This window comes from Rhamphochromis sp. 'chilingali', assembly GCF_963969265.1.
Source record: "Rhamphochromis sp. 'chilingali' genome assembly, chromosome: 16".
In the NCBI taxonomy this organism is placed as follows: domain Eukaryota; kingdom Metazoa; phylum Chordata; class Actinopteri; order Cichliformes; family Cichlidae; genus Rhamphochromis; species Rhamphochromis sp. 'chilingali'.
In genome coordinates, this window is record NC_137943.1 from 7782770 (window position 1) to 7797019 (window position 14250).

At 41.6% G+C, this 14250-nt stretch overlaps 1 protein-coding gene across 1 annotated transcript in view; it reads right to left on the reverse strand.

Moving 5' to 3' along the window:
• cdh24b (cadherin 24, type 2b) overlaps positions 1-14250 on the reverse strand; it is a gene marked incomplete at its 3' end in the record, with an annotated part of 166676 nt that overhangs the window by 62899 nt on the left and 89527 nt on the right. Inside the window, exon 4 of the mRNA XM_080907825.1 lies at positions 3798-3917. Coding sequence (XP_080763951.1) covers positions 3798-3917 — 120 coding nt within the window. The remainder of the gene's footprint in view (positions 1-3797; positions 3918-14250) is intronic.

Here is a 14250-nt window from a genome sequence, read left to right on the forward strand (position 1 = left end):
CGTCGCCCTGTGAGCACGACACAACCACAGTCCTGTTGCACGAGCACTGAAAAAAATGTCAAGTGTGTGCCGCCTGAGGAATGCACTGCCTGTATATTCCTTCACAGCAGTCAAGATGAAATAAAATGGGTTGGGAATTGTCAAATGTTGCTCACTTGTAGCAGAGAATGACAAAATCAACACTCACTTTCTTCCTTTACAGCCGCTAATCATTTGTAGTTTTATGTAGTTAGCTATAAAAAATAGTATTACAGTAAATGGACCGCTTGAATCCCCCATGCAAATATTAATGCAGGCAAACTACCATCAGGCCTCTGCAAAATATAGGTAACGTGCTAGATTAATTACTAATTTCTGAATTATTCATGCACCCTCTGTAAATCAGGTGGGCTAACCCGTGCAAGTTTATTTTGTATATTTTGCAGATAAATACAGTCATGTGAAAACAATGTTTTCATAGGACTCTATGCAGTCCTGTGAAAAACATCATCAGAGCTTCCATAGAAATTAAGAGGGTAAGTAACAGCTTGGTGCTGCTAATCAAATGAACATTGGTAACTAATCATTGGCACCTCTGTAACTGTTTTGGCAGTTTGCTGGTCTGGAGCATTGAGCTTAATGCAATGCTACAATCTTCCCAGGAGTGTCTGCTGGACAGATGAGATCAAAGCAGAGCCTTTTGGCCAAGACACACAGGACTGCACTTGGAGCAAACCAAGCATTGCATATCAACACAAACACTTGTTAAGCATGGTGGTGGAGGGTTGATGATTTGGGCTTGTTTTCCAACCACAGGACCTGGGCACCTTTTGGTCATTGAGTTAACCATGAACTACTCTTTATATCAAAGTATTCTGGAGCCAAATGTTGTCCAAAACTGGGTCATGCAATCAGGCAATGATCCCAAGCGAAGCAGTAAATCTAAAACAGAATAGCATTAAGGTGTTGCAATGAGCCGGTCAAAGTTTGGATCTTAATCTGACTGAAATGTTGCAGTGGGACTTTAAGCTGTGCATAAACAAATAATGCTGCAAAGAGGAGTGGGCCAAAATGTCTCCACAATGATCTGTGAGACAGATAAAATCATCCAGCTGTTTTACAAACTATTGAATCACAAGCCGTATTTAATTTCTCACAGGACTGCACAGAGCCCTATGAAAACATTCTTTTCACTTGACTGTATGTGTAACTATTCTCATAAATGATTAATTTAAAAGTCCTGACATCCACCAATCAAGTTACTTTTACAATGCACTGAAATCAATTGGGTAAGGTTCTGTTATGTGTGTAGAAGGTTTAGACACCAACAAGTGAGCTTTAAAACAAATAAGGTAAAAAAAACAAAACAATAAAAAAGTAGAGGAAAGCACAAAGAACAACCTGGGAACATGAGGAGAAGTGGAGGGCAAACAGATGGACGGACAACTGACCGAGGGAGAGAGAAAACTGTCAAGCGCACAAAAAAGTAAAAGATATCAAAGCAAAACAAACAAAAAAAAACTATGAAAGTACGAAAAACTAACACGGAGACAAACAGGAGGGCAGAGACAGAGGAGCATGGCCGACACGGTGAAAGGAAAACATCAGGAAACACAAGAAATGATATCAAATTCATTCAAACTTTACACAAACAGCATGGCAGCACCTTCAACAAATAAACTTGCTTTAATTTTAGATGGTGGCATCTCTGTTGGTACGGTGGTTTACTCATCCTTCCCATGACAACAGAACTGTAATTTTACTGGTGTACTTAAACAACAGACCAGTTTATGGCGTATAAAATTCAGCTTACGACACAATAAACTGTAAAGTTACCACTTATAGCAGTTGTTTTATCATTTCCAAAGCAATCCTCAATTTGTTTCTGTGTTAAAAGCCCGTAATTTGAGTTTAATCGGAGTGTTTTTAAAGTTCTGCTTTGCCCTTTCACAGCCTATTGGACGATATCGACGTACGCCGTCACCGAGCTGCTTTTCCTGACAATGTGGCAGTTTTTCTGACATTTTGGAGACACTCACTTTCCATTTGACAGCTACAATATATAACTTAATGTCCCGTTGAAGGCGCACAGAAACACACGTACATAAACAGATATGTGAAAAGGGGGCTCATCTGGAAAAGACAAATCACCACGCTGCAGCAGATAGACATGCTGACAGAGCATAAAATCACGTTCTGTGTCTCATGCTCTTTAGCGGCACACAAAGACGAATCATTTACTCGTGTTCGACATCGATCACCTCCCCCGTGCAAATGACCTCATTCTGCTACATGTGATTGGATGTTGCACATCAAATTCTGCCCGCTCTCGCCAAGCATCAACCAAAAAACACCGGCCTGGATGACTTGGCAGCTCAAGGTGAATCACATTCAGCCTGGGCTGCTTTTGAATGCTAACGAACGAACAGGCAGAAATATGTCGAGCTTTCTGAGCAGAATTCATAAACAAACAAAGTAAATGTATGAGCGAACACGCTCGCCTCCGAGTGCACATTCTGAAAAAGACCCTCGGTGATGGAACCGACGAGAAATGGGGGGTGATTGAAAAGAGGGAGATAGGGAGTCGAGAAGAGGAGAGCGGACATGTTCGGAATGCTGAAGCTCTTCTGAAAGCACAGTGTCACGGCTAATACACACTGTGTGGAATTAGGCTTATATTTCAAAGAGTCCTGCAGCTCCCTTTGGTTATTTGAGAGGTCCTCACGTGCCGAGGCAATCAATTACCAGGCATTGACATTCAATGAGCAAAACACGAGTGCTGGCCACCTGTGACTGTGTGGGCAAAATAAACGCTCACATGGAGGCTCTCACTTCTACAGGCAGACAGAAAACAAAAATCTGAAAAAGTTAATAGATATGGAGTTTTACTGTGAAACTTAATGTCTCTTCAATGCGCGCTGCCTATCAAAACAGCACCTACAACATCAAGACAGTCAGTGCTCCATTTCTGACTAAACAGAGCTAAAAGTCCCCTCCAAGGTAGACTGCTAAAAAAGTAATCATCATAAAGTTAAATAAATAAATTAATAAATAAAGCGCCCTCCTCCGCCCTCAACCCCTAAACGCTCGACAATAAAACTTTTTGCCCTCAGGTGACGTGTGCGAGACTCCGACACGGTGACAACAGGCACGCCAGACGCCTTCTTGAAGCCCTTTTGTAATCTGCCCTGCATCAGAGATCATAAGCCTTCGCTGACGTGTGTCTTTAAACGTGTCTTTTTCGCTTTTGCTTCACCCAGAAATAATAATATTAGGCTGTTGTTCGGCACACGCAGCCTGGCGGCGTGAATACATTTCTGCCAGCTCATGCTGGAGCGAACCGCAGAGGGGGAAAGAGGTGGAGGTGGGGGGAGGGGGGGTGTGCTTGAAAGAGCAAGTGTGTATGTGTTTGATGGGGCACAAGTGGGAAAAGGGGAAGAGAGAAAGATGGATGACTAAGTGTGACAAGAGAATGGGAGTTGCACTGGGGGGGAAGTGTTGCTTTCAGTGTGTGTGTGTGTGAGAAAGTCAGAGACATGTTTCTGTACTCATGCATGCAGGTCCACGGGTTCCCCAGTGTTTCACTCCACCTGTGTCTCACACACACCTACACGAACACGTGTGCGTCTCCTTAGGCCGTCACACAGCACAGACATGTCGGGTACTGTGAAGACCGAGCTCAGCTGTTCGCTCCTGAACATCTTGCACGTATGTCGCTTTCCTGCTGCATGCGTGCGTGTTTGCCTTCTGAGATCTGCGCATCTTTTACATTCGTCCGCCCACGTGTGTTACACGCAAACGCACATAAGCACGCTCACCTGTCTGGGGATCGACAGAGAAGTACTGCTGGCCCTGCACCAGTGTGTACACGAGCTTGGCGCTGTTCCCATACGTCGGGTCATCAGCATCTGTCGCCGTCACCTGGATTATAGACGTGCCTGCGGGGAGGGCAGACGAGGAAGGAAGGACAAAAGGGAAATAAAGAAAAGGAGGAAAAAAAGAAGAAGAGAAAGGAAATAAGCAACAAAACAAGCCAGAGCTGGAGCTAAGTAGACAGACTACAGCGGTACTTTAAGAGCATAAGAAAGCATTATATCAAGACAACCTCCACTCTTCTCTCCCACTCCTTCTTTTTCAATCTCTCTCCGTCAGCAGCGTGACAAATAGTTTATCCTTCCCCCCCACCCACCCACACACACACACACACACACACACACACACACACACACCCACACACACACACACACACACTCTCTCTCTCTCTCCTTCATCTCTCTTGTCGCTCACCTTCCTCCCCCCCCCAATTCCCTCTGTCTCACTTCATTTCTCTTCATCTCTGTCTCCAATTCCCGTTTGCTTCCTCTCTCAATCGGACTGTCTGTCCCTTCAACAGGCCTCTCTCCCTCTCTCACCCTCTCCTAAATCTTCTTTCTACGGCTGTTGCTGAGTCAATTTGCCAGGAAATTTTTTGTGGGGTATATTTTCAACAAAAAATGAAACTATATGAATATATGAAGCGTAAACACTTTTCATATATCATGTATTTGTATGGTGCATGTCTGTATTTATACAGAAGTGTATGGGGAATGACTTCTTCCAACGGTACTCAGAGGCAGATGAGATGGAGGAAGACGTGGATTTGAGGGAGCAGCTTCTATTCTATATTTGATCAAAGCCTTGAGAGAATCACTATGGAAGAAAAAAAAACAAAAGCCAACCACCACCACCAACAGCAACAACAACAAACGTGCAGTTTAAAGTACGCGTGTGCTTGCGTAGGGAGAGCAGAAAGGGGGCATGAGATCAACCGGTTACTGATCCATTGTGGGTAGTTAAGAATCAGAGCGGTTATTGACAGAAAGCAGATGTAAAGCACGTAAGCGCTGCACCTCAGAGAGCCAAAGACTGATGGGAGAGAGGTTTTGTTTGTTTCAAAGAAGACTTGGTGTGGATTCAGTTCGTCATGCAGTCGCACATGTAAAAACAAAAGATCATTTTAGTTTGTTACAACTAGGATCTCATTTTATAGCTCTTTTCATCTATAGTAGAAAGCAACGAAGTACATGTACATTTGACATATTTTACTGATGCTTATGCTTTGTCATATTAGCAAAGCTCAAGCTTGGCTGGATGTGTCTTACTTTCTACTTGACTGAACTGGTTTCACAGCAAGAAAATAACATAACATGAGCTTTGAACATACTGCCACAGCATCTCGTGTTTATGGACTTTATAGTTTTGCTTTATTTTGAGTATTTTCTGGTGATTGTATTACTTACTTTCCTGGTTATAGTTCTGTTCATATTGCTGGTTTGTTCCATTTTCAGTTCCTGTTTCTTTAGAGTTTATTTTTCATCCTCTTGTGTCAGTAAATTCGTGTTTGTTTTTCAATTCAGTTATCATGTTTCACTTCCTTCTTTATTTTGATAGTTATTTGTTCTTTGTGCCTTCTTTGAGGTTTCCCCTAGTCTCATTTTCCCTGACTTTACGCACCTGTGTGTCCAACCTGGTGTTTAAGTCTGACATAATTAGCCATTTCTGGGTCCAAACTCCGCTTTAAAGTTAAACAAACACTGCGGCATCACCGAGAGTTAAAAACTGTCTAAATCCTTTCATCTTTAATAAAATGATCAGCGTTGCTGCTTTACCAGGTGTAACAATTAAGTTTAACATCCAGGCATCCATGAAAAGAGGATTTATGAAATTTAACAGAGTTAGAAGTTAGCAGGAAGTTAACTTGCTAGCTTCCATCTAAAGATGACACACCATGTTCTGACTGAGAGATTTCTGAAAAATTAAAACGTACAGCTCTGCTATCACTTCCAAAATAAATGAAGACAGAAAACTAAACAGCAGCGATGTTTGTAGTGCTACTGATGTTGGGCTAGCTGGTATATAACGATGTGCTACGTGGTGGCGGGCTACAGAGCTATGGTTAGCATAATATAAACACAGTGAACAATTGAGATAATTCATCCACAATATGAAGTTAGTCATTAATATACTGCTGCATGGGCTGGGCTGTAGTTACATTGTAAGGTTTTAAAAACAGAGCTTTAAATTGAACAGTGGTAATAAAAACCAAGAGAGCCCAACAGTGATCATTGCCTTTTTTTCATGGGATGTGTTCAGATTAAATAGAACAAGATACCGAGCATTATAATATGTTAAAATCACAGTAGCCTTAATAAATGCAGAGTAGTTTGGACCCGGAAGCAGGGTTCATACGTTATCACTTAAAGACCAGATTCCCATTATTTTCTTTCTTTAGGATTATTTCTACAGACTAGCATTAAAGGTTCGCTTGAGTTGTGCCCCCCACCCGCCAGAATTTGAGAACCACTGGGCTCAAGTGGAAGCTTCTGGAGGTAAATAAACAAACACGCTTTCAAAGGGCTTCAGACAAAGTTTCGAGTGCATTGATTCAAAAGATTCAAGACCGTTGTTGCCCTCCACAGAAGAGATCACAGCAAGAGCAAGGTATAGTGTGGGAGGTCAGTGATTATGCAAAGGTAGCCTGTAACCAGCTAAAGGTCTTTCTCACATTGGCTAATGTTCATATTCATGAGTTCAAGAGAGCACTGAAATCTGAATCTGTGCATAGCTTGGCTGCAGTGAGAAAGATTCTGCTCTCAAAAAGAGAAGCTGCTGCCTGTCTGTTGTTTTCCAAAGATCACGAGAACAAACCTGAAGGCTTTTGGAATAATGCAACAAATTTTGGTTTAAATAAGACACTTCATGTTTGGAGAAAGAAAGACACAATAATCCAGCATAAGAACCTTATCCCACCTGCAGTTACTGTCATCTGTATCAGTATGATGGTTTAGGTCTGTTTTTCTCCATTTGTGCCAGGTTAGCTTACCTTCAAAAGGGGAAGCAATGAATTCTGAATTCCACCAGCGATTTCTTAAAGAAAATGTCAGGACATTTCCCTGCGAACTGAATTTCAAGAGAAAGTGAGTCATGCAGTAAGACCATGACCCACAGCCAAAGATTAGTGAAAGAAGAATAAAGCCAATGGTTTGGAACGACCAAGTCAAAGTCCTGACCTTAATCCTATAGAAATGTTTTGGAATGAGCTGAAGGAAGCAGGAAACCCGCCAACATCAAACGCTGAAGCTTTTGTTAGAGGAGACGAAATCTCCTCTAAGTACTGATCGATAGTTACCAGAAACATTTAGTGGCGACTACAATTTCTACACAAGGGGTTCACACAAAGATGCTTTTACTTATCACAAATATATCTTATTGTATCATTTTTAGCAAAAAACTAAAAGACAACTGGTTCGTCTCAATGCATTTTTAAATTTTAAAGGGGTTTGAAGTGAAGCCACACATTACAACCACAATAATAACATAAACTGCTCAGAAAATGAAACAAACAAAGGGAACAGCTTTTATCAGCATCAAGTCATTTAAACTTGTGGGATATTGATCTGGTCAGTTAAGTATCAGAGGGGGGTTGTTAACAAGTTTCATCTGCTTTCGTGTTAATGACATTAACAACAAGTGCACTAGAGGGGCAACAATGAGACAAGCCCCAAAACAGGAATGTTTGTACAGGTAGAGGACACTGACATTTTCCCTCCTGATATTTTTGGGCTGTTTTTCACTAGTTTTGCATTTGGCTAGAGTCAGTGTCACTACTGGTAGCATGAGGTGATACCTGGACCCTACAGAGGTTGCACAGGTAGTCCGACTTCTCCAGGATAGCATATGAATACGTGCCATAGCCAACAGGTTTGCTATGTCTCCCGCACAGTCTCAAAAACATGGAGGAGATTACAGGACCGGTATCTGCTCCTTTGTGCAGGGAGGAACAGGATGAGCGCTGCCTGAGCTACAAAATGACCTCCAGCAGGACACTGGTGTGAATGTCTCTGATCAAACAATCAGGAACAGACTTCATGAGGGTGGCCTGAGGGCCTGACATCCTGACTGCTTCTAACATATCGTTTTTGTACTCTCTAGCTTGCCACATCATTATTTTCACTTTGATTTTCTGTGTTTCTGTGAATTCAGCCCTCTGTATGTTGATTTCATTTCCAGTCATCAGTATCCAGCACGACTGTCTTTTCTCACTGAAATCTGATGTGTTTCCAAAGTGTTCCTTTGATTTTTTTTTGACCAGTGCACAAAAATACCAAAAACATCATTTACAGGAACACATTTTATGCTGAATGAGTAGTTTTCTCTGACAAATAGATGTCATTAGATTTTATTTGCAAGCAAACAATCAATAATGTCACTAACAAACCTTCACCGAGTCAGTCGAATGGATTAACGTTTGGTAGAAGCTGCTGGCGATGTTTACAAGAGACGCTTCCGCTAAATACATTTGACAGTTCTGATGTGTTTGTCTAATCAGCTGGACCACTTTTTCCTCTTTCTCCATCTCATCTGGACAGTTATCTTGACAAGTATAATTTTACAGTAAACAGAAATGACTGTGAAGCCAGCAAAAATAACAACCGAGATTAAAGAAACTGGAGTTATACCCGAGAGTTGGCGCGCATTCTAGCAAATGCTTGATTTTTGAGTGTGTTATTTATGTGCTCTACTGTCTTACAATGCAATGCCCAAAGGAAATGAAGTGGCTGCTCAGAGCGGCAAAACATTAAACAAACTGCGCGGAAGTCTGATCTTGGAAATAAGAAAAAAAATGAATTAAATGAAAACCCAACTGTATTTATTTATTTATCCATCTCAGAGTACGGCTCACCCTGCTGTGGCATTTCAAACTCTGTGGGTTGTGATTGACGCCTGCTGGCGGGTGCAGTGCAACTACATGGTAAATATATTTATATATCTATGGTTTACCTACATCTGCTTTTAGTTTTAGTAAAAAGCCTGTAGTGTGTGTATTTTATTTGAGGGACTGAGACACAGTAAAAGAGCAGAACAGGAGAGGAATATTTTTCTGGACCCATGTTTTCAGATGTTTGGCCATTAATTTAATCCATTCTCAGTTTTGATTTCTCTCTCCACTTCTCCCATCTTCCTGCGAGCTTGAACGTAAATTATTACAGCGCTATGTGCACTTTATGTTTCAGTTCAAAGCACTCTACTATTGCAGCTTCGCTCCCAGACTACAAAGTATCTGCGTCTGAATGTCTTTATGTTTTTGGCTTTCTTTTTTCATATAGATATTGCAGATAAATGCAGAAGCACATAAGGAGCTAAGTAGACCAAAATGTTTCTTTTGACAGCGGTAAAATAAAAAATAAAAAACTAATCAAACTCAGGGATCAAACAATATACTTCTGAGGTTGATGCAACAAGTGCTAGGCGGAGGCGAAGCTATTGGCATGCACCCTTCCAACCGTGCTCCATGTATACAGCCACACTCCACAAGGATCCAATATTCACAGTGCTGTGCATCCAGCTAAAAGGAGCAGACCTACAGTAGTGTAAGACATCTGTCCTCTGGGGCAACAGGACCAAGACTCATTCCCCCAGCTATATATGTCTAAGAATATTGTTTTTTAAAATATTTATACTGAAGGTTAAACTTTAAATGTGAGTCATTCTCTTGCAATGCTGATACACATCTGACAAGATGTGTGTAACCAGTCGAGTGAATCCGACACAAAACGGGAACACGTTTCGAGCAGCGGATCAGGCTCGGTTCCAGCACACCTTGCATCAGCGTCTCGTTGCAATAGATGAGACATCCTCCATCCTCTCCTCCTCCCTCCCAATCTCACCCTTAAATGCGTGATGTAACGAGTGTTTGATAGGATCCTCGCCGCTGCATTCCTCAGTCACGCGTGCTGCAAAGCGCCTCGGTAAATATTGAATCGTCAAGTAAATATTGAATCTGTGATTGACTTCGATGCTTGTTTCCTGAAGGGGCAGCACGGCGGGTCTGTGTGCCGCGCTGGAATGGTAGCGCTGTGCAGGGTGGCTGCTGTGTTCGCTTCGGATTACTCCTCAACCCCCACCCACCCCTGTGGCTTGTCATGTCTTCACAATGTTGTGCTGTGGACATTTATGTGCTTCTTGTGCAGAGGAGTTTTTTTGTTTCCTGTTCTCATGCTGTCCTACCATGGAAGCATAGCATGAGTAGGGGTCTCTTTTTTTCCTCTTGTACTTTCCCCAGTGTAGTGTACATTTCAATGTTTTTTTCTGATTCTACCAATCTCTGACCTGTATCCCCATGTAATGTTTGTGCTATATGTGTAAGGTCGGGGGGGGGGGTCCTATTTCACTGCAGGGCAACCTGCATGTGACGAATAAAGCTTTGATTGATTGATTGATTGATTGATTGACTGAACAACTCAATCTGAAGACGGAGCTGCTGTGCTGTGCCGGCAGGATGCTGGCGGGGTCATTATTCTAATCTGAATTAAACAATTCAGCGCAAGAGGGACCTTGATGTTTTGGAAAACCCTCTAAGAGGCAGATGGTGAGGACATCAGGCCAAATTTGCAGAACTTTTCTAAACAAACCAGTTTAGGGGTGAATTATTTCAAATAATACCCACTTTTCTGGCAAATTCTAAAGTTTTCCTGAAAGTAATTCTGCTCACTTTAAGAGGGAAGAGTGCCCCTTAAAGTAGAATTCATTTTCAAGGGTCTGAGCAGAGTTTAAATGGAGATTAGAGTACTTTTTGTACATACAAACTATTTCCTACAAGCCCTCTGCAGTCATGCTTTGAATTACAATCTTAGACACTTATTGTCACTCTGAGATCTCACTGCAATATGAGCGCAAAAATCCCCGACCGCCCCTCCTAATCTCTGCCCTCTCCTCGTATTTCATTCCTATTCCACGCATCCCAATCACCTTACATCTTTTTCGGCGGTCACAGAAATGTTATCGGGTCGCCGTGGCTGTGACATGAACTCTATCACCATGTTTCAAGTGAAAATGAAATAATTTTTTGGAATGAGGCAGATCAGGTTAGAACGTATTTTCATTTTCTGGATTTCCAGTTTCATTTAAATGTCGGTTTCGGGGCTTTAAAAAAAACCCTCCTCTCTATCCTCATGAATTCAGATGAAGTGTGCTGTTTTTTTTCCTGAGATAAACAGTGTCCCTCACATGGATGAAAAAGAAACAAAAACAGGAATTTCAAAATTGTGCTTTTAGATTGCGCAGCTGGTCCCCGCCGGCTGAGGTATTCGCGATTGATTTCTAATGGATTTAAAGGTGTTTGCCACGGAAACCTACTTTTTATTGCCTTTCCACGAATGGCTGCATGTATTCATTTTTGGGAGAAATCCATCCATCCTTTATGTCACAGCAAAAGCATTTCACAACACTTTGCTTCACAAACTGGGGCTCAATTTTCCCAAAAACCTCGTGCGAGTGCAATCACAGGGTACGAGCCCGGGTGGGTGTGACCAAGTAATTCTTGCCATTTTGATTCACAGTGCAGTGTGGGGAAAGAGGCTGGAGCAGTATGCATACATAATTAAGAGGCGGAATAGATTATTCACAGTTGGAGTCGAGACATGGTTTCAGTTATGGACAGTCACATCAGCTCATCATCCCGTTTTAAAGTGGATGTCAGTTTCCAAATGAGCTGAGAGGAAAGTTCAGGCTGGTAGAAAACTGAGTCCCAAAGCAGCAGCGCAGAATACGCGACTCGAGTATGAATAGACGGCCTCCCTAATAGGCAGATTATCCTCCTTTTTTTTATGTTGCTCCCTAAAATGTGTTTCTATTTGTACATTTGCTCGAGCGATTAAATGCTCTGTATTCAGTTACATACGGCATATTTGGTCCACATTTATATGCACACAATCAAGACCCAGCTGCATATGCTAAAACAAAAACAAGTCTGTTTAAGTCATTTACATGATTGCATAAGCTGGAGCTCCCATAATAATAATAACAGCTGTATGATCTTTCTAATAGCCCACACGGTTTGACCTTTGCATAATTATATGCTGCACATCTTTTAAATCAGCAAAGACGAAACATATGTAGTGTCTCAGTCCTGCCGCTGTGTGATGGCCACAGGTATTTAATCAACAAAAGGGAAAGGCCTCATACATCCTGCAAGCAGCTCTGGTGACAGTGTCATTAAAAATCAGCTATTAATCTAACTTATTACAGATTCTGCAAGCTTCCCATTTAAAATGAGTTCGTATTTGCATCTGACTTTTTAGATTTTGAAGAGGTTTGTGTGACTCTGTGTGTGTGTGTGTGTGTGTGTGTGTGTGTGTGTGTGTGTGTGTGTGTGTGTGTGTGTGTGTGTGCGCGCGTGTGCATATCTACTGGCTGCAGCCATGAAAATTTCTGTGTCTGGTGTGAGCAGGCAGAAACAGAGATGCAATTTCATGCCAAAAAGAGTAATAAAATTGAACAGCATCAGTTGACCTGTTCACTCCTGATAGAAAAAACTGGGAGCGAACGTGAGCACTTAACAGAAAAGTTTCACAAAAATCAAATCGAGTACTTTAAAACCACGACTTCGTGTTTTATATATTCTAGTTCCACTTCATGCATTATTGAAAACTCCGTTAAAGAAAGGTAAAGCCTCTATGTCCCATATGCTTTAATGGGATTTTAGCAGGACAAACGCCCTTCATCGCCTGGCCCTCGAGAAACTAGATCTAGGTGTTAGAATCTGAGAAGGGCACCAGTGAATCCCCGGATCTTTGTATCCGGCTACATGAATACAAAGCTCTGCTGGAACAGCACAGAGAATATTCTCCTCCCAGCGGTCAATCAGGAGAGCAGATTTATAACACAAGTACATGTTTGTGCTGCTGTTTTAACAGTGCTTTTTGACTTTGAAGAGGTATAAAGCAATGATAGACACCCCATTAACATGTCATATGCATCACTGAGTTGAACATTCATTAGAAACAGAACAGGTTGTTTTTACTTAATTATTTTTCAGTCTTTTAAGTGTGATAATTTTTCATTTGCTTGAGGCTTAATTCGCTGCCAGTTCTGAATAGAATATCAGTTCGAGTGCACAAAAAGAAACTGTCAGGACTAATATTTAAATCATCTGACTATTCAAACCTTCATACCAAACCTCCAGTCCTCTGACGTTTAAAGAGCATGCAGGACCCAAGCTTTGACCACAAGACTGGACTTGTTTTCTGATGACTTTCACTTTGCCTTGAGATGTGCAGCTTGGTCTGTTGCTGATTATTATTTTCAGTCGCCAATTCCGATTTGTCTAACTTTCTTTACTCTGCAATTGCCCCTCCCTCCAAAATGCTGGCAGTAAGACGTCTGCGCTGCAGTGTTGAATCGCTTTGATTTCTTTCAACAAATTGTGACTGAAACTGAGTCGTGTTGGAGCTGGAGCTAATATTGAACAACAGCTACTTTTACTGAAATTACTGCAATCCAAAAAAAAAGAGAGAAGCTGTTGGAATCGGCTGTCTGTACGTGGCTTAGCACAGCTATGAAAATGGGGAAATGGGAGATGGATAGTTGGATACAATGACAACTTACCACTTTTTGTTTCAGAAAGGCAATGTGCAACTCAATAACCAGTCACAGTGGCTGTCATCTGCATCAAAATGCAGCCTGTTTAGATTTCTGTGCATGGCTGTCTTGTAGGCTAATTTGATGGGGACAGAATTGGATATCTCAATATCTCTTCATATTTCTGGTGATATCTATGTGTTGCTGATTTTAGGCACAAACACTACTTGGTTTGAGTTAACCGTGAAAATTTATTGGTTAGGGTTAGAAATAAACCCACCATGGTTTGACTTTCATGATGGTACCAGGGTCCAGAGTTCCCCTAAATCTAGAGGTGATGACACCAGGACAGATTTGATGTGCATTTATTCAAACAGCTTCTAGAGGTTGCTTAACTTTAAAATACAAGGGTAGGTCATTACAAGAGCTTGCGCAAACAACTAATGGAGTCGCTTCTTTGGGAAAGGGCAGTCTCTCTGAATTTTACTGTATGCAAACCAGCCTGAATGTGTGTCCCTTTAATTTCACAGAAGAAACTTCACCCTGTGCATAACTTAACCTTGAAGACAAGCCGGGGTGCTCTTAATGAAAATGTGCTTGGTGCTTTATTCTTAGCAATCTTTACAACTGTGATAATTTACCTTGAAACCCAGCACATGAAATGTAATTTCTAGCACTTGACATGAGTGTTAATGTATCTATTTATGCAGCACTGGTGCATTCACAAACATAGCTTCAATATCTCTCTATGCTCAGTGTAGTTATATATTATTTGGGCTTTTGATTCAAATCTGGTTCAAGCAGAATTAACCGGCAGCACCCAAAGACGCCATAAATGTTCAGTGCTCGTGATCAAAAATCCCCCCGACGTGA